The sequence below is a fragment of the Hippocampus zosterae genome, chromosome 10 (genome assembly GCF_025434085.1).
Source record: "Hippocampus zosterae strain Florida chromosome 10, ASM2543408v3, whole genome shotgun sequence".
Classification (NCBI taxonomy): domain Eukaryota; kingdom Metazoa; phylum Chordata; class Actinopteri; order Syngnathiformes; family Syngnathidae; genus Hippocampus; species Hippocampus zosterae.
The window spans coordinates 24,766,695-24,786,301 of NC_067460.1; the positions used below are offsets into that span (position 1 = coordinate 24,766,695).

At 53.4% G+C, this 19,607-nt stretch overlaps 2 protein-coding genes across 4 annotated transcripts; both read left to right on the forward strand.

The window, feature by feature from the left end:
• Positions 1-1,136: 1,136 nt before the first annotated feature.
• On the forward strand, positions 1,137-16,444 carry c2cd3 (C2 domain containing 3 centriole elongation regulator). Its single transcript, XM_052077732.1, has 32 exons — positions 1,137-1,368; positions 1,980-2,249; positions 2,416-2,573; positions 3,317-3,432; positions 3,518-3,639; positions 3,803-3,935; positions 4,403-4,543; positions 5,085-5,232; positions 5,313-5,410; positions 5,500-5,691; positions 5,967-6,070; positions 6,142-6,260; positions 6,689-6,814; positions 7,293-7,694; positions 7,975-8,126; positions 8,729-8,975; positions 9,470-9,644; positions 9,737-9,920; positions 9,994-10,166; positions 10,654-10,789; positions 10,869-11,137; positions 11,203-11,280; positions 11,485-12,087; positions 12,393-12,734; positions 13,036-13,174; positions 13,257-13,521; positions 13,721-13,851; positions 13,938-14,087; positions 14,340-14,503; positions 14,703-15,174; positions 15,768-15,864; positions 16,185-16,444. The coding sequence occupies exons 1-32, from the start codon at positions 1,323-1,325 to the stop codon at positions 16,320-16,322; spliced, it is 6,090 nt and encodes a 2,029-aa protein (XP_051933692.1). The 5' UTR covers positions 1,137-1,322; the 3' UTR covers positions 16,323-16,444.
• A 178-nt stretch (positions 16,445-16,622) lies between these two features.
• Positions 16,623-19,472, forward strand: LOC127608569 (mitochondrial uncoupling protein 2-like). Of its 3 annotated transcripts, XM_052077718.1 has the most exons (6): positions 16,623-16,952; positions 17,306-17,513; positions 17,939-18,145; positions 18,256-18,357; positions 18,530-18,710; positions 18,811-19,472. In XM_052077718.1, the coding sequence occupies exons 1-6, from the start codon at positions 16,824-16,826 to the stop codon at positions 18,923-18,925; spliced, it is 942 nt and encodes a 313-aa protein (XP_051933678.1). In that variant the 5' UTR covers positions 16,623-16,823; the 3' UTR covers positions 18,926-19,472. The 3 variants fall into 3 exon arrangements, with proteins under 3 accessions (XP_051933678.1, XP_051933676.1, XP_051933677.1); XM_052077716.1 differs by having other exon boundaries at positions 16,636-16,952; positions 18,256-18,710; XM_052077717.1 differs by lacking the exon at positions 16,623-16,952 and adding an exon at positions 17,051-17,226 and having other exon boundaries at positions 18,256-18,710.
• The last annotated feature ends 135 nt before the right edge of the window (positions 19,473-19,607 follow it).

A 19,607-nucleotide genomic window follows, 5' to 3' on the forward strand; every position in this document is an offset into this window, starting at 1 on the left:
TGACTGAAGGGTTGTTGTCACCAATTGACCCGCACTAGAAAGGGTCAAAAGCTTCCCCCCCCCCTCCCACCAAGATATATTGCTCCGGCAATATCAAGAAAACTGCCACAAGACCTGGTGTCAGAAGAGGGATGCACCAACAGACAAAAAGATAATTGCTGGTGTTTTCTCCATGGCAAATAACCGCGGATCCTGACCCGTTTCATTTCATTGGAATTCCATTGTTCAACTTTAGCTTTGAAAGGTGACAAAATAACGTTCACCCCCCCACGCCCCCCCCCCAAATGGCCATAGGGGCACATTGAGCATGAGTGCTAGAAGTGCAATATTGCAGATGCCTGGCGAGGAGTAGCCAAATTTGCGGCAGGGCCAAGGTCGGCCGAGGTCCGGAAGCAGCCTGACGCTGCCTTGCTCAAAGCGGTTCCAACTGCTTTGCTGGCGCTGCTCATGGGGACGTCTCGGTTAACCATCAACCTGCGGCGCACGCGCACACACACGAGCGCGCGCCGCAGGTTGATGGAAGGTCGGGGCAAATGACAGCGGGACATTTGCGCGGCGGCTGGGTGGCTCTTCGCTCGTTCGCGAGCTGCTGCCGGTTGACAAAAAAAGCATAAAAGTATTTGGCCTGTCGACTTGTCCAAAAGTGTCAGTGAGGATTTCATGCGGGCTTCACTTTCATTTGGTTGCGGTGCATCACGTGGCCACAAGGCGTCAGTAAAGCTCCGGAAGCAATCATTATATTATATTATATTATATTATATTATATTATATTATATTATATTATATTATATTATATTATATTATATTATATTATAGTATATTATGTTGAATTAAAGGTATAGTACTGTATATCATAGCAAACGACTATTGAATTAAGTTCCGCCATCTACTGGTGTCGGCACAAATGTCTGCCCCGTCACTTGTAAACTTCATTTCCCGTCATGCTTTAGTGCGTGTCAGCAGTGGTGGGGGGCTTCTAAGAGTTCTCTATCTTAAATTGTAATGTGTGAAATTAAATCAAATTAACGAATCTCGTCAAATAGCAAACCGCAAGATGAAAATGATGCAAACAGTGACGAAACAAAATGTCTCGTGTGTCAATGCCAGCGGTGAACAACATTTCCCGTCATGCCTCAGAGGGCGGGAGCGGAGGCGGGACTGGCGTTGATGTTCACAGCTCGGCGCGGGACAGTTTGTGTGTGTACACGCTCGGTTGTGTGTGTTTTTTTTTTTGAAACTTCATTGACACATTGAAGAATGTTTGCGGCCGACGGTGTCGTCTCGTTGGCCACTTTCGCTCGTCGTATTCCCAGAATGGCCTCATGAAGAGCCGAAAGCAGGGCTCCGCCGGGGGCGCGAAGCAAAGAGGTGAAGTGTAGTTTTTGTTAGCCGGCTAGCTTGCTAAATTGGCAAAAAGCTGTCAGCCTGGCTGGTGGTCAATATGTAATATTGTTGTACAGAATATGTTTTTTGGTCTCGTCCAGGCGTTTCGTTTTTGTTGTAAGAACGATAACAATGCTGCAATGACAGCAGTTCAGCCTCCCGTTTTAGGACGATAATCATCTATGTCCTGCCTTGGTCACGTATTTATCCAGTAGTGCGTTTACTATCGTCTAATTATCGTTTGTATGACGCCATGACACCTTTGACCTGACGGTAGGCTTTATCGAATGATTAATGACGTCTTCACCGGTTAACGTGTTCAGCAACAACAACAATGGCTTTCAGATTTTGGAAGATGAAAGAATAATAAATATTGAAATTGAAATAATCCATCATCCAGTCCAAAGTGCGGTGCACACTTGGTCATGCATGGTACATTGAATTGTTTCATACAGTTACTGTAATTGCATTGTCAATTAGTCGTTTTTCCGACACGGCATTCTCATGAGGAAAAAAGTTTGGCCATGCCCGATCCAGTTGTATCCAACTAGATACACGGGTGTGTGCTGAGATTTCCCACGCTGACTCTTTTGCAGCCCTTTGCGACGTGCCGGCCTCCACCAGCCTGCCCCCCCTGGTGGAAGGTGAGCTGCGCGGCTTCCTGCGCGTGACGGTGAGCCGCCTGCTCTGGAGCGTGCCCAGGCCTCCGCCGGCGACGCGGGTGCGTCTTCGCTGGTGGGGGGAGTCGTCGGACGGCACTCACTTCAGCCCCCCGGATGACACGGCGTCGTCGCACAGGAGCGTCAAAACCACAGCCCGCTTCCCCGTGCGCTGCGGTCCCAAGCAGCTTACCTCCTACTTGGCAGGTAAACCGCGGCTACGAAATGATTTGGTATTGCCAATCATTTCCTAAAATCAATCTTACGCCATCATGAACCTTCATTTGCCTCAGAACCGGCCATCGTAGGAGGTTGTTCGTGGATAACCCCGGAACATCGACGTTAAAGCCGCGCAATCTCGTCTTTTCACCAGATATGGGCAACTTGGTGCTGGAGGTTTTGAGCGAGCAAGATCACCTTCCTGTGGCGCGCGCTCAAGTGCAAGAGATCTCCCGCCTCTCCCGGTCGCACCCAATCACCGGATTTCACACCCTGGTGTCACCCACATCCAAGAAGCTCGGCCAGCTGGAGGTGAGACGATGACGGATCGTTTGGCGTGTAACAAACCAACAAAGACTTTGTGATGTCACGGGGGGGGGGGGGGGGGGGGGGAGCCGCGCGCCTCTGCCAATACTTAAACGCCGGTCTGCAGGCCAAATGAATGGAAGGCTGCAGCGTAACCTCTGAGGTGGGACGTGCTCTCCTACGCTTTCGGACACCTCCACTATTTCCCCCACCTTAGGAAATAATAGAAATAGCAGAAGTTGGTGTCAAACTGAAACTTGCACAAACCGTGCAGGCAATCTTGTAAGCAAGTTTCCCATGGGAGAAAGCGCCCCAGGGAAAGTCACATTTTGCTCAAGAAAAATTGTACGTTTTTGAGCTGGTTGCCTTTTCAAGAAGGAAAAAGTTCTATTTCTGGTAAAAAGTTGTACCAGGGGAAATAATGTACAATTTTCTCAAGTTCTAATTTCTTTTTTTTATGAAGAAAAGGGTTGTGTTTCTTTCTTGAAAACAAGAAAAAAAAATCATTCGGCAATACGGTCAGGAGTTCATATCCACAGGGGGGTGATTCCAACTCAATTCTGTGCGCCTTGATTGTTAAATTTCCCGCAAAAAAACAACCTGACGGGTTCATCGGTCGTAAGTCATTGTCCTGTTGACTGTGGTGAATAAAACCCTTTGCAATGTGTTGCAAGGCCTCGGCACAGGTCATGTGGCTTGCGTTCTCCGTTTGGGGTTTAAAGCTCAGTGGCGCCTCCCTCCGCTTGCAGGTTTCGCTCCATTTGGAGCCTCTGGCCCCCGCCGCCCACTCGAACGGCAACGTGCCTCAGGTGGCCTCGCCGGCTACGCTTGAGCAGCCCCCCCCACCTCCCGATGCCGACAAATCGTACGTGAGCGGCGGAGGAAACGCGTTTTCACATCCGCTCCCGGGGGAAAGAAAGAAAAGACGCTAACGCTATTTCTGATTTCAGAGGGAAAGATCGCTCCGATTTCCAAACCACGCAGACGGAGCAAGACGAGTCAGCGGAGAAATTGAAATTGCGAGCAAACGGCCACATCGATGCGGATCAGCCTGGAAATGACATCCTGTCAGGTGCGTCACAAAAGGCCAGGCGGCGAGCATCCGTGAGATATCCAAGAAGTTATGCCGGGAAGATTGGGGCCGCACAACGAAGCGCATGAGATGACGCCAAGTTTGATGCGAACAAAAAAGTTGTATTGCTACTCATCTTTTGAACCCGTTCTCCTGGCCTCAGTCATTTTGGAGCGTGGCAACAAACTTCGGGACGCTATGTTGGTGTCGGCGTTGAAAAGCGACGTGGGCGCCGCCCCGGTTCTCAAAGACCTCCAACTCCCACTCCAGAGGGACAACGTCAGACCACTTCCCATGTGAGTGACCCGACAAGTGCTTCGAGGGAACTTCACCCAAAACCTCTTTTTATGATTTGGCAGAAAATGAGTTGACGGGTGTTGTTGCTGTCTTATAATTACGACACAGCGGGTCAACGTTGGTTTCCAATCTGCAATAAAGCTTGAGCGAGTAAATGAATAAATAAGAAAATGACGCTGGACCAGGCCAGCCCTCATATTTGTGTTCATATTTAATTGAATTTATTTATTTATTTAATTGAAAGATGTTTGTTGTTGTTGTTTTTTTTTCTCTTCTTCTTTCTACATACATTCTTGCTGCTGGAGGCTGTAAATTTCCCCATTGTGGGACAAATAAAGGATATCTTATCTTATCTTATCTTATCTTATATAGCAAACAACTGGTAGCCTCCCCTCAAAAACAACGAATAGCGTAAGCATTAGCGCTGTAGCTCCCTTAATGGCTCTTCTTGTTCTTCTCATGTCAGCAGGGTCCCCGAAATGGTCCTCGAAAATGTCCTGCGCCTCGATTCAGATGTCAGGCACGCGGACGATGACCGGGTGGGCGACTGCGGCCTGGGTTGTTCCCCTGACATGGACCACAGAGCTGTGGACCTCCTCCTGGGCAGGTGCATGCACTTGCTGGTTGAGTGCTTTCTTTGAAGGCCTCACGGGTTCCAAAACGGGATTCGTCCACTTTCTGTTACGCGCTAAAGTCAGTCAACAAAGCAGTTCTATGTTGTTTGTATTGTCCAGTTCATTTCATTGGCTTTCCGTTAAAGGTGTTAGTTGAGGATTTGTCCAAATTTTCCGTTTTCTTTGGGGGGGGGGGCAACAGCCCTTTCTATTTTTGAACGCCGAAAAGCTGGACTCTCCACCTTCCCTTCTCACTTGGCCCACCTTTGTTAACTGACCTCATGCCGAATGGCATTTTTAGCATTCTATTTTTTGGTCATGGCGCGGTCCGCCGAAAAATGGACGCCACAAGTGGCCCCCGGGCCGTAGTTTGGTAACCCCTGTAGGGTTTAAAAAAATGCCCCCAATCAGAGTAAAACTATTTCTCACACACACACACACACAAAAGTTCCGCAAAGGTGGCGTCCGCTGGTCACATCGCTATTTACAAACATAGTTGTGGCCCCGTCGCGAAACGCTTTTGCTTCTCTTCAGGCTCAAGACATCCCCGCCGCCTTTGTGGCGGGGCGGCGGCGCCTTCCCCGAGTCTCTGTCGAGTCACAGCAGCGTGAGCGGCGACAGCGAGCTTGGCGACCCGCAATATGATCACAGCTTGCTGGAAAATCTCTTCTACAAAAGCCCCGTCAGTAGTTCAGACGTGTAAAGACCGACGCCAGAGTTGCCGTTTTCAGTCTGTGGTTGTAAGACGTGATTGCGATTCAGGCGACAGATCTGAGAGCGGATGAGACGGCGGGCGGCGGCGAGACTTCATCCGGGGCCGAAAAACACTCGCGGCAGCCCGCGACCGGGACGAGCGACAAGTAAGGCTCCCGCGATGCCTCCGGAGGTCGGATGCTGCAACAAAAACCCCACAAAAGTGTCTTTTAACATTGTTGCAACTTTTGTCTAGTGTCGTTTCAGAGCTTGGAGGTGCCCTGCCGGATCCCGCCATCCCCCTGAGTCAGGAGCAGCGGACCTTTCTGAGTTTCATGCGATGGGCCAAAGTGACGGTCGACTCCATGAGCGTGCCCGCATGTTGCGACAGCCCCCCGCCCGAGAACACCCCAAACAAATCTCCTTCACCGTTACGCCGAAAGAAGCGGTAGGCCAAGGCTTTCAGATCAAAGTTGGCAAAAACGCAGCTGAATTTGCTCCGTGACCACGTTCCACACTCGCTATTCTTGAATATCAAATCTAAATTTGCTGTTGGAATGAAATGAAATACCCTATTTTCACCACCACACGGCGCCATTTAGTGCGCCTTATGGTCGGTCGTGAAAATACGCTATCATGAATCGGTTACAAAAACAACACAAACATATCAGTTAAGAATGATGAGGGTTCCCTCCCCGCCCCCCCCCCCCCTTCTTTTGGCAGCACGTATTTTGTCGAGTATACGTTCCCCAAGACTTCCTCTTCCAGTCGACACGGCCGAAGCGCGGAAGTGACCAGAGCCGCTTCCAGTAACGTCGCAGGAGGAGGTACGGCATGCCGGCCGGTGCTTCTTAGTCTATTTTCTTTCCTGACATGCTTCTGCTTGTCTATTTTGAAGCGGTGAGCTTCCGTCGGCTCTCGGTGTTTCCCGTCCACTTCAGCAGAACATCGGTGGAAGTCTGGTGGGAAACGGATCTCCTTTTTCGAATTTACGCCAGAAAAAGTGACCAAAAGAAAGTGAGTTTCTGACAACACAATGATGAGCGTGTTTTTCATACCGCTACTAGAACCAATAATCATGACCGAGATGCCTTTCCACGGGCTCGAGAACAAATGACTAACATACTTTGTAAATAATAAGCAATACTATCTGTATTGTATAAAATCTACAGCTCTGGAAGCAATCATGAGATCTGGAGAAAAAAAACATTTTTGAACAATTTTCTTCATGGAAATAAAATGCCCAAAATGGCAGCAATCGGATTTGCAGTTTGTTGGTTACGTTGTCGACTCCTTATAGAAGAAAGCAAGTGTTTATTTCCCTTCAACGTGCTGCACAAACACAGAAAATGGCAAAGTAGGAGAAACTTTGAATTTGGCCTTTGACAGACGCGCCGCAGAGAACGAAAAGAACAATGTTGACCTCGGCCGTTGTTGTCGCGCAGGCCGTTTTGATCGGAGAGGCCGCTCATCCGCTGCGAAGTCTGCTGCAGAGCCGGCAGCTCAGCCAGTCGCTCACGTTGCCGGTGCGCAGCGTGGAGGGCGCAACGCGGGAACTCTGTCTTCTCAGGGTAAGATACGAGATGTAAATGAGTTGAAAATTGACGCTTCAATTCATTGAGGAGGCTCGCCGTTTTTATCAAATTGAGAGCGCCGCTTTTGACTCCTTTTTGAAGAAAATTGAGTTCTGAAGCTTTTTTAAGCACGGAAGCAAGCTTTCACCTTTTTCTTTCATCAGGAAAAAAAAGTACGTTTCCACCTTGTAGCATTCTTTAGTAAACATCAGTTGAACATTGGCGAGTTCCTGGAAAATACTCGTTTTCACGAAAAATTCGGCGAAAAGAAGCTTTTTGTGAACCGATGCATTTCAGGCGGAACGATCACTTTGATGCGATTTTGATGATAACTCCGATATCCAAAACGAATAACAACACAAAAAAAGGGCACGTTGATTGCAAGAAAAACAATACCCCGATGCATGAACTTTTCACCAATGTTGAACTTGATCCATGTTCTCGCCACCATGGCGGTCACCTCCCTTTTTCTTAGGTGCTGCTAGAACTTTCCACCGACACCGGAGGCATTGACGTGTGTGAAAAGAGAGAGGCCTCGCCATCGGGGCCTACGCGTAGTCCTCGGAGGGACTCGCGCGCCGCGTCGCAACGCGTCAACTTTTGTTCGGAGGATCTCGCCGCTCGCTCGTCAGAAGACGTTGCCGTAGGAGCGCCTGCGTCCCCGCGCCACGCCGCGCCCGCATCTCGACGCGCCACGGAGGAAGAGCCCGAGGTCCTGCTGCACACGTTGCTGATGGTGCCGGACGGCAAGAACTTCACCGGTGGGCCGGCGCGGGCCATCAACGTGTACTTGAACTGCAAGCTCTTCTGGTGCGACGAGGTGGCGAGGTCTGCGGTCAGCTGGGGACGCGCCAATCCTTCCTTTCATTTTGTCCAGGTAGGATGTGACTTTATTTGAAGACCCCGAGGTGCCGGTCTTGTCCGATGCCTCACGCTCCGTCTCTTCGGTCTGCGTACCCAGGTGTCTCCTAACATCTGGCACAGGGACTGCCGAGGAAAACCAGCTTTTAGCGAATTGCTGTCTATTTACGATCAACCACCACCGTTGACCATTGCCATTTATTCCACAAACTTGAAAAAAAGTCAGAAAAAGGAAACTCGAGTCGGGTAACTCCATAGAGTATTTGCAGACATTTGTTTGCCTCCGCTGCCTGCAGGTAACTCCCGTGGCTTTGACCGCACGCTTACTGGAGCGCATGAGGAACAATGTGATGGTCATTGAAGTTTGGCAGAAGACGGACAGCTGCGGCCACGAGACGCTGCTCGGTCTCGTCAAGCTGCCTCTCCACCAGTTCTACATGTCTTTCAGGCAAGTTGACGTCTTTTCCATATGAGCATCGCTGCAGTCTTTCTGCTGCGACCGCTCTCGGGCGGCGCCGCCCGAACGATACCTCCTACATCTTTTGCATTGCTTTGCTCAGCGGCGATGAAAGCGCTCAAGCTAACTCTTCAAAACGGATGTCCACCAGTCAACGCTAACTGAGATAGTTGCAATCACGAAAGAGACATTTATATGGGTGAGATGCCTTTATTGAAGCGTTATTCACGGCCCTCTTCCAACTGCGCTAGCGTTCGTTCCGGCCTGGTGCCCAGCTGAGCAGCAGTTGTTGTGAATGACTGCACAATTGTTGTCCCACCCCGAGAACGACGGCGGATGACTGGCGGCCGGTCTCCTCATCTTTTCATTGATTTATGAAAGATTGCCGACCGCATGACCCTGACTGTTGCGTCCAAGTATAATCGACGCTATGCTAAGTTGCCTCGCAGATGCTAACGGTGCATTATTTTTATGAATAGCACAGGCACTCTTGACTAAACGTCGACGTTAGCAGCGACGTTTGGATGCTATACAATGACGTCGCTAATACCAAAATAAAAAGGGGTAGCAGTCTCCCCCCTTTTTCCTCACAGGGATCCAAAGATCGCCCACCTCCTCCTGCGGGCGCAGTATCCCGTTTTAGGGGCGGACTGCTACATGCCAGTGGTGGACGTGTTCTCGGGCGGCTGCCGAGGAAGCCTCAGGGTGACGCTGGCCATGGGCCTCTGCGAGCAGGTGCTCGCCCTGCAGCGCGCCAGAGACGAGGATGGCGAGGCGCCGGGCCGCCCGCCCCTCAGACCGCTTCACCTGCTCGACCACCAGCCCGGCGGGCCCGCCAAGGTTTCGACCGCTTCCGTGCATTCCGTCACCGGATGTTCAGAGTCGGCCGAGAGTCGTCGCATAATGTTTGCAAAGGGCGGGCGGGTGACGTATATCCGGGTGACAGAACTCTGCGAGTGACCGCTGCTGACCTGAACTGGCTTCATTTGAAGCGTCACACACGTCTTTCACAGCAAGATGGCGCCAAAGCAATGCTTTTATTCTCAATCTTAATGCAGCGGAACCTTAGGGAGGAAATGACCGTTATGGACGTATGTCTGAATGTCAACCATGTCTACTTTTTCCCTCCACTTACCTTTTGAAATGGACATTGTGGCCAACGTTCCGTCTCCGTGTGCAGACGTTTAACATCGTTACGACTTAACACGTCACCCGTTTAAACTACAGCGGTAGAGGAGAAGGGTCAAGTGGTCATCGAAAATGTCACAATGTTTGCGACCCGATTCAATTTCACCGTCCGTGTCTGTCTCAAGTGTCCGCTCCCTCCCTTTCAGGTCATCGCGTCACCGGCACAGGCGACGATCGAGCACGTGTTTGTGATCAGGGTGGAAAAGGTGACGGGCCTGACTCCTCTGCAGTCGACGGTGTGGGGGGAGGCCGACTGTTACGTCCAGTACGCCTTCCCCTGCCAGGAAGGCGGCGATGCGGACGCCACCCTCGACGAATATAGTAAGCGGCATCCAACTTGAGTGTTGCCCCCTCCTTTCTACGACCGCCGCTTCTCGGTTTCAATCTCAACGCGGCGTCTCCTCCCTGAACAGACGCCAACTTGAAGCCTTTTCGTACCACCGCCACACTGTGTGTGCCCGACCCGATATTTGGCCACACGGAGACGCACGCCCTCTTGACTCCCCAAGGCGTTCCCGTTCAGAAGCTTCTGCTCGGCTCTCTTTCCAGCCAAGGTCTAAGCGGCGGAGGGGGTGTCCATTTTGAAGTGCGGTGCAGGTCGGTAGCCGTGGGTCCGCAAACTTGACCGGAGGACGCCGTGACACCCGCGGATGTGCCGGCCTTCCCGCAGATATTACTATCCCAATGTGCGAGACCAGCTGGTGGCCAAAGGAATCCTGCCCTTGTCCAAGCTGTGCGCCATGGTCACCATGCAGGGGCGCCATCCCGACGAGGCACGCTCGTTCTCGCTACCGCTGCTCCCCAGACTGGACGGCCTGGCGGCACATCGGCCTCTGCCCTCTGGTCTGGTCTGCGCTTTTGACCCCATATAAAGTATTTGTCCGTACGGTCCACGTATTTGCACTTCGCCCTTCACAAATGTACAGCGTGTCCTTGTGTTCAACGAAGAAGCCACAAAACGCTAAAATCAGTGAGTAGTGAGCCCAGTTGGAGTCGCGTCATGGACGTCCCCCCCCCCCGTAATGCAAGTACTGGGCTGTAATGGCCTGTCTAGATGCCGCAGAATTGCTCCAAAGTCTCATTTTGAGCACAAACGGCAAAAAGTGAGTTTTTCCGTCAATAATGGAGCATAGGCGCAACCGCTGCTTTTGCTACACTTCATAAACGCACAATACTGGCCTCTGATTGGTCGAAAAAATGCAACTAGTAATAAAACGATGTCATGAGGAGTAAGTAGCGCAATGCTCGACGCATCATCAGAAAGCAGACAGCGTTCTCTTTTCTTATCGTTTATCTTGGCGATTGAAATGTTACTCGTGTGTTTTGTCAGGCCTCCTGGACGTGCGCGTCCGCTACAAGCGCCGCCCGGTCCGAGCGGACGCGCCCGCGGGCGAGGGGCCGGCCTCTCGTCTCGTGACCCTCGTGGTTCAAGTGCACAGAGGGTGTGGTTTGCAGGCAGCGGCCAGGTATGAGGCCCGCGCCGCCCCCGTTAGCTCCATTCGCCGCCGGCTAACGCGACCCCAATCTCGTTCTCGGTCGTCGCAGAGCCGTCGCCCGGCGAGACGAAAGCTACGACTACTTTGCCGGCGTGGGCGTCAATTCCTACGTGAGCGTCCGCTTGTCCTTCTTGCCCGACGACGAGGCGACGCGCACCCGCGTGGCCGCCAGGACCTTCTGCCCCGAGTTTGAGCACCGCGCCGAGGTGCGCTGCCACGCGCTGGTCCGCCAGAGCGGCGGTGAAATCTGCAGTCTGGCCGAGCAGCTGGCCGAAGCCTGGGCCGTCTTCACCGTCTGGAATCAAGACAACCGCAAAGGTCGAGCGCCGTTTGCCGTCCTGCTCCGTCACGTATGGACTGACCTGGTGTCTTTTTCTGCGCAGGTCTTACCTCCGGGCCTGCGGCTGTGGTGTTGGGCACTGTGAAAATCCCGCTGGCCGACCTCCTGCGGAAAACAACAGGTGCGCTTCTCTATTTGTGACCGCGATTCACGGCGCTCTCCGTGACGGGTGAAGGCCTTGCTAAAGTGCCAATTCAGAGTCGAGAATGGCTTCAATGTAGAATTCTACAAACGCACGCATTGGGTATAGCTAGCGCTGACTAAATCTGAGGCTTTATCGGCAGTTTCTTCATCTATCACGGCGCCTTCCTTTCCGTCTGTCGAGGTATTTCCGGCTGGTTCGCCATCTACGCCGCCCGGCAATCTCCCGAAAGTCAGCAGACGTTAGTCGGAGGCCTGGAAGTCTCAATCGGCTTCGCCCACCACTCGGAGCGGGAGCGGATCATTCAGGCGGCTCGGGATTTGGGCTGGGATCCGACCCGGGCTCGGGTGGACCCCGACGACTGGGGCGCCTGGGAGCAGGGCGCCGAGAAGTTCTCCCTGAGCTTCGCCATACCCAGGGCCTGGTTGCCCCTGCCTTGCCTGCTCCTGCCGGGCCACGACACCCTGCAGCGCTCCACCTACTGTTACCTGCGCTACAAGTTCTACGAGCACGAGGCCTTCTGCTCGCACATGAAGCACCCGTGCGCGGCCGAGGGCGAGGGCGACCGGGCCACCGTGACCTTCCAGGGGAGTCGCACGGTGGAGCTGATGAGCTCTCAGCCGCTCATGTGGTACCTTCGAGAGGAGAGGCTGGAGGTGCAGGTGTGGGTGGCCTTCCACAAAGACAAAAGCCAGAGGCCCCGGGACACGGACCGCCTGCTGGGGTCCGCTTTCATTGATCTGTCCTCGCTTGCGAAGGCTTGCGACCAGAAGTCGACTCTCAGTGGTATGAAAGCGTCGGCGAGCGAAGGCTTTGAAATCTCGCAAGGGTGCTTTTCACTTTCCACCATTTTGTATCACGAGTATTAAGAAGCAAACTAAGGCTCGATGTCACATCGTCTGTCCTGCCTTGACTGGGGAACAAATCGGGAGGGCTGACACGGGAGAGGAGCAAATGAAATCAATCAATAGCTTGACATTGAAAATGGCGTCGCACGTTCTCAGCCTCCAATGCGAATTCTCACAATTGTTCTTTTTTTTTTGCACAGCTGCGTTGACATTCATTTCCCTTTCTGCGGTCGTGCTTGATAGGAGTGTATCCGCTCTTCAGGCGCTCGGCAGCCGACCTGCGCGGCGCCGCTCTGCGGGTGCACATCAGCCTCACCCCCGGCGGCCTTCCGCCACCTCAAGACCACCCGGCGGAGTCCGACAGCCAGGAGGAGACCTTAGTCGAGGAGCCGGCGGCGCCTATGGAGCCGCCTATGACGCCGCCTATGACGCCGCCTACGACACCGCCTCAAACGCCGCCTCAAACGACGCAAAGTGGAACCGCCCGAGACGTCAGCTTGTCGCAGCCGAGTGAAATATTGAGCGACGACCAATCCTTCCCGGTCACGCTTGCCGTGCACAGGGCCAAGAACCTCACTCTGAAAGGTGAGCGTGTGAAACCCTCATGAGGCTTTTGTGTTGAGGATTGAGCTTTCAAACTGACCCCCCCCCCCAAAAACAGTTGAATGATACCAGATTTGATTCTTTTTAAGACATCTTTTCATGATTGTTGTCATCAGGTTCTCTGTTTTTGCTCTTTGTTGGTATATGACACCACTCACAGCGAGTTGTTTCCCAAAAAAATAGTCTGGGCAGCGACTTGAGCGGGCAGCATTTTGTCAGGCTGCTCGACGATTCAACGGCATATTTTCAGGCAATGACAACATGCCCCTCCCCGCTCGGGTAGGTGGCCCGCCGTCTGAGAGCGGCGAAGGGACGCTGCGCTGCTACGTCTCGTACGCCGCCGCCGACTCGGCCGAACCCGTGTCCACAGCCGTGGTGGCCGACGCCGACTCCCCCGTGTGGGACCACTGGCGCGACTGCAGGCGGGTGCCGTTCCCCCGGAAACCGTGTGGCGAATCTCCGCGCTGCGCCGCTTTAATGACGCTTTGGTATTGAATTGATCAGGCTGGCCAAGCGGCTCCTTCTTGACCCTCAACAGAGCTTGGTGTTCAAAGTCTGGCACCAAGGCGGCGCCGCCGACGCCGAGCGGGTGATCGGCTTCGCTTCGGTCGATCTGACCCCGCTGCTGTGCGGCCTGCAGTCGCTCTGCGGCTGGTACAACGTCACCGACTTCGGCGGCCATTGCCGCGGCCAGCTCAAAGTGAGCGTCAAGCCGCTCAAGTGGGTGCGAGACCTCCGCGGGCAAAGGAAAGCCGCTGCCGACGTGGAGGTACGCAAGGCAAAAATGTCCGTCCGCTCTTTGGAAGTAACAACTCATTGTCTGTTTTTGTCAACTGGAATCCACCCGTCTACTGTCGAGTACGGTTTTCACCCAAGTAGGCGGCAAAAGAAGGCGCCATTTGAAACGCCGCCCGCTTTCGTCATCTGGCCGCAAATCGGCTTTGAATGCTTTTGTGTTTCCTTCCCAGCCTTCGTGGCAAGTTGCACCTCGCAGCTACCACACCACCGCCACGTACAGCAGTTTCCCGTCACACATCAGCCGATACCCCGAGCAGCACATCTCTTCGCCCGACCGTGCCGAGGCCATCTTCCCCAAAAGGTTTGTACCGCCCGGATAGAAACGCCATCCCTGTGAAATCATCCCATTTCTTTTCAACGTGATATGAGCCACTTTTTTTTTTTCAGCTCTGTGCCCAGCGAGAGCGAGCGCCACCACGAGCACATGCAAAAGGTGCGCCTTCATCATCGCAGCCTTCAGGAGCAAGCTGGCCTTCACTCGGCCTGCGATGGCGGCGACATCAACCCCTCTGGCTCTCTAATCTTCTCCGCAATCAGGTTAGCCCGGCAGCCTTTACTTCTCACTCGGCATGTGCTTTTTTTTGGGGGGGGGGGCTTTGCTCTTAATTAACCCTGTTAACCTGCTTCCTTAATGTAGGACCACTACTGGTCACTCCGTAATGTTGCGCACGTGCATTTTGATGACAATCCACAAAGGAAATATCGTGTAGCCCCTCCCTTCCCTTTTTGTTTGTTTGTTTGTTTTTGTTTCTAAAGTGGTGACGTTAAACCGAGCATTTCAACACGCAGGAAGATTATGAGCGAGCAGGACAACATCCAGAGATACTTCAGCAGCAAGATGGCGTCGCCTTCCTTCCTGCCCGCCACCGACCGAGATGAGCAGAAGTGGCACGACGGCGACACGCCGCAGCTTCTTGCCGCGTCCCAACAGTTAGCTGGTCATGTCCACAATGGTGAGCCTTGAGCTCCCCCCACCCTATGAACAAACCGCTCGGCGTCCCGAATCAATTTCTCCTGTTTTCCAAAAGGCTTTGCGTCGCTCAAATAACCGAAGGGTTTGTTTACTCCCGCTGCCATCGTAGCCGTCGCCGGCGGCAAGTGTAGTCATGAGGACAAATAGTCACCTTTTCTTTTTCTCGTTTAAAATTGAAGGTCAACAGCGAGAAGCCGTTTCCTCCGTCCTCCACGGCGGATCGGCCAAAGAGAACCGGACCGACGTGATCGCCGGCCCACACGCCGCTTCCCGTCACCGGCCACCGCCATTTCCTAGCTCTCAGCCAGAGGAAGAAGAGGCCGGCGGGCACGACGAGGGAACAGAAGCCACCGATGAAGATGAAGAATGTCAATCGACCTGCAGCAGTGAGGACGATTACGAGGAAGTGGTGGTGGAGCCCAGGAATTTGAACGATGTGACCATTTCCACCGGGAAGACCAGTCTGTGGAATAGCATCTCTTCCGAACGCCCGGAGGCCCGGGGCGAGCGTCGGGCGAAATCCAGCAGGAAAGGGGAAGTCATCGCCTGGGGCTGCCCGGCTGACGGCTTTGATAAATCATCAGAAGAAGCTTCAATCTCTCAAAGCGATGACGACACGCCGGCGGCGGGCTCCGCGCCCGAGAACCAAGTGTATCCTTCGCTGCTCGTTGAACCAATGACCTCGCTCTGGATTCATTGTAGTTCGCTTTACCGCAGGGGTGTCTAGACTTTTCCAACTCAAAATCAAGTCTCATGCGCAAAAGGCCACAAATAAAAATGAGTTTTAAGGCCGGTTTTCAAGAAGCACGGCGGGATTGGCTGGCTTCAAACTAAAGTGCGTTACAGTCATCCGGCCGGGATGTGACCAGGGCACGAATGACTGTTCCAAAGTGGGTGCCATCAAAATCCATCCGATAAGGTCGAGATGAGCACATTAGTTAAGTCAGGTGTCAGGTGGGTGCAGATTTAAAAAAAAAAAAAAACACGATTTGTCAAGCTTCTGGAGCGACCGACCGCTGACCTGCGCACATTGGAGAAGGCGGCCCTCGGGCCAAAAGTCTGCACACCCCTGGTTTGCTGTGTCGGCCTATCGTCATGCGTGCCAGTCTTGGTGTCAAGTGGGCTGAAGCATGGATCCAATGGCCTTGTGGGTCCTCAAGGGCCTTTTTCATCCACAAGTCAAACGCCATCAGGCGATTTTTTTTGGGGGTGCGGTTGTTTTGTTTAACTCTTGCCACCAAAAGTTCCCTTCCCAACTTTTTCCTGCCCTCCGACCAGCTGGAGGCCTCTCTCAGAGTGGTCAGCTTGGCGCCCTCTTTCAACAATTCATGCAGCGACACGGTGAGTACTGATGGTCAATTGTTGGCACGTGATGATCAGAGCGCTAGATTTCTTGTCTGTAACTCGGTCAAGTCAAGCCACCCATTTATGAGGGGCAATAGGACCGACCGCAGCCCCTCCTCGTCAAAATCCGCGACAACGAGAGGCTCGTAATTGCGGCCGCCTTCGCTATGAAGCTCTTTAGTAGTGTGAGCTGGCCTGAATAACACGCCGGCGCAAACTGTCGTGGCAGAACAAACAAACCTGCGCGCCAACAACGGTTTCTTACAATTGAATTTTGTTGAAATTGTTTTGGTTCGTGACTTTTGCTTTGTTGACAGGAGCGTGGCCTGACTCCGCCTCAGATTCCTCGCAGAGGTCCTCGACGCTGTCCCGACATGTCGCCCGCTTCCAGGAAGAGACAGACGGAAAGATTTGCCAGAATATGCGCCACTCGCTTGGACGACGATGACGATTAGCGCGCGGTACAGAGCAGCGTGTGTTTTGATGTATAGAAATGGCGGCAAGATAGGAGGGGGGGGGGCGCGATAAAGTAAGTGTCATAGTTTGTATTTTTCTAAATAAATATTTTCCATCCATTCAGTGTTGTCACAAGAAGAGACTTCCGACATTGCACACGGTTTAGAAATCAAATAGTTGCACAGGTGACGTGACTCATTTGCACGGGGGGTGTTTGCATGCCTGCGCGCGCGCACCCGCACCACTGCACAAGCCTCCGCCGGTCTGGTCTTTCTGCAACGGCGCGACGCTTCACGCACCCCCCCCCCCCCTCCTGTATGGCCCAAGGTGAGAAACTTGCACGCATCTTTCTTGAGACTCCCTTTTCCTCACCACAGACAGTGGCGAGGAAGTAGTCTGGATGTGGCGCCAGCTGGTGCCGGGTTATTTTTGTACTTAAGCGCAGGTTGCTTCTCGGCCAGGCGTTTTCTGTTTTGGTTTTTTGTTTAGTTTTTTCCACCATGGTCGGCGGAGGAGCTTCTGCCGACTTGAACCCGTCGGTGGCCGTCAAACTCTTTTCGGCCGGGGCGGCCGGCTGCGTGGCCGACCTGGTCACCTTCCCGCTGGACACGGCCAAAGTCCGACTGCAGGTGAGCGGCGGGCCTGAAGCGCTTTTTGGCTTTGCTTTGCTTTACATTTGTAGATTTACTTGAATGATCATCACAAAAAAAAAGGAGTTGTGTTTGGAGTTTGTCTGCCAAAATAGCCAGGTATAAAGGGGGGGGGCCACATTTGATCTTGGGTATCGAGTCGCCGTTCCCCTTGCGAGGGTTCTGCGTGTACGTGGTTGCGTGCGGGCGCAGCCCGGCCGGTGTTGAAATTTGATAAATGTGGATGCAGCAACCGCGCTGCTGATGCTCCAAGGTCCTTGTCTACGCTCCCACTTAGCGGCATGTGTATGGTAGGCCCTTTTATTTCTGTGCTGTTTTCAACCTCTTGTTAGATTCAGGGCGAATCGGAGCCCTCGGCGAGAGGCCAGAGAGCCACGTACAGGGGCGCCTTTGGCACCATGTTCACCATCGTGAGGACGGAGGGCGCCAGGGGCCTCTACAACGGACTGCTGGCCGGCCTGCACAGACAGATGAGCTTCGCCTCGGTGCGAGTGGGCCTGTACGACGCCGCCAAGCAGTTCTACGGCGGGGGCTCGCAGAGTAAGCGGAAGGCGCTCGGCCCGCGGCGGGGGCCACATTGTGGCTCGCGTCGACTCACAACGGCGCAGTCCGCCGTGCTTTCCTGCCGCAGGCCCTCCTCGACGAGTTACTGTGTGTCAACCTTTAAAGAAAATGTGTTGCCAGTCGGACCAGCTCGACGGCTCTCGCTATAGAAAGCGGCTCTTTCGGCCACTCCTCGTTTTATTGCCTGGGTCATCTTCATATTTCATAAATCATGGCAAAGAAGGCTTGTGCCACTGGGAACGTGCTGCCATCCAGCCAATGTCTTTGTCATGCACTCCCCTGCCAAAGCATGTTCTGCGGGTGCACCCACATCATGCCCCCCCCCCCACCCCCGCCCCGCTGCCAATCCGAGCCCAATGTTGACTTTGAATGGCTCTCACCGCTTTCTGCCGCTTTCACAGGCCCCGGCATTGCCACGCGGTTGGCGGCGGGCTGCACCACGGGAGCCTTGGCGGTGGCGGTGGCCCAGCCCACCGACGTGGTGAAAGTCCGCTTCCAGGCGCAGGCGCGCCTGCTCCGGGAGGGCGGCGCGGCGACCAGGTACGGCGGCACCTTGGACGCCTACAGGACCATCGCCAGGGAAGAGGGCTTCCGAGGCCTGTGGAAAGGTAATGGTGGCCCCCGGATGCATTTTCCTGAAATGGGACGTGTTGGGGGAGGGGGGGGGTCTCAACTCAGTGTTTCCACGCTTTGGAGTTGACGGCGGCGTCGTGTGCAGGTTGTCTGCCAAACATCGCTCGCAACGCCATCGTGAATTGCTGCGAGACGGTCACCTATGATGTCATCAAGGAGCGCATCCTGCAGCACCAGCTGATGGCGGGCAAGTACAAGCTTATTTGTCACCAGAAGACGAGTCTTGACAAGCGTGTGTGTGCGATCACGAGGTGGTCGGAATTTGGGCGCCAGTGCGGCAGCCTCCGTGTTGGTCGGAAGCGCCCTTGTGTTGCGCACTCTGCCCCCATGGCATTTCTCTGCACCCCCCTCCGTCGCAGACAACATGCCGTGCCACTTCACGGCCGCCTTCGGCGCCGGCTTCTGCGCCGCCGTGGCGGCGTCTCCGGTGGACGTGATCAAAACGCGCTACATGAACTCCGCCCCGGGCCGGTACGGCGGCGCCATCCACTGTGCCTTCACCATGCTGCTCAAGGAGGGGCCCGCCGCCTTCTATAAGGGGTACGTGCCCAATCAATCCTCGGCTCATTGGTTTGCTGGCGGCGAAAGAGGACAAATGTGGCATCAGAAGACCGAGAAATGTGTTTTTTTCTTCTTCTAGATTTATGGCGTCGTTCCTACGCCTGGGCTCGTGGAGCATCGTTATGTTTATGAGCTACGAGCAAATTAAAAGAGGTGCGGCAAGATTGCGCAAGTCGGCGCAGTCTTTGTCCTAAGCCGTCTGGCAGGTTGCGCCTTTGTATCCTTCTTAACTCATTGGCTCCCAAAGACGTTTAAAAGCGTCTTTGGGAGCGACTCGGTTCAGACTTGGTTGGTACTGGGGGGGGCTGAAATTTTCTGAATCCGTATGATTTGTGCAATACGGCCACGTATGTAAGATTGACCACCAAATCCGTATGAGCCGACAGGTATGACATGACCGCAAAGAAAATTTGGGGCTGGACTCCCCCCTTTCCGGAGAGCGCGGCTCCACTCCAGTCCAAGTGCAGGCCACGGGAAAAGGCCTTTGGCTCTCGCCTCCGCTGGAGGCTTTTCATGCGACTGGCTTTGCGTTCTTTCATTCGGCCCCTTGAGCGCTGACCAAATGAGAAGTACGCTCGTTTTTCTGCTCAAACTTCTTAGTTGAAAATGGATTTCTTCAAGTTTGTATTCACTAATGTTATGCAAGGGCAGAGTAGAAATACAGAGAGAGAAAAAATGCAGTATTTGATTGTACTGATGTCCTTATAAATAGCTTCATTAAAATGGATGCTCGAAATTTGACACATTTGAACTTGATTGTGACCTCAGCACCCCATGACTGCCCGTCTGTTCATTTTGATGGTTTTTAGACTTTGGTCTTTGAGCACAATGGCTTTTTCTTTTCCTTCCGTGACTTTCATTTACTTCATGCAAAAG

What these genes read in the sequence shown, in the direction of transcription:
- c2cd3 (XM_052077732.1), top strand. Translation starts at nt 1,323, where the DNA reads ATGAAGAGCCGAAAGCAGGGCTCCGCCGGGGGCGCGAAGCAAAGAG. An exon ending in CATTTTGAAGTGCGGTGCAG is followed by an intron (nt 9,921 to 9,993) that starts GTCGGTAGCCGT and finishes GCCTTCCCGCAG; the next exon opens with ATATTACTATCCCAATGTGC. An exon ending in ACATCGGCCTCTGCCCTCTG is followed by an intron (nt 10,167 to 10,653) that starts GTCTGGTCTGCG and finishes GTGTTTTGTCAG; the next exon opens with GCCTCCTGGACGTGCGCGTC.
- LOC127608569 (XM_052077716.1), top strand. Translation starts at nt 16,824, where the DNA reads ATGGTCGGCGGAGGAGCTTCTGCCGACTTGAACCCGTCGGTGGCCGTC. An exon ending in CGGCCAAAGTCCGACTGCAG is followed by an intron (nt 16,953 to 17,305) that starts GTGAGCGGCGGG and finishes ACCTCTTGTTAG; the next exon opens with ATTCAGGGCGAATCGGAGCC. An exon ending in CTTCCGAGGCCTGTGGAAAG is followed by an intron (nt 18,146 to 18,255) that starts GTAATGGTGGCC and finishes CGTCGTGTGCAG; the next exon opens with GTTGTCTGCCAAACATCGCT.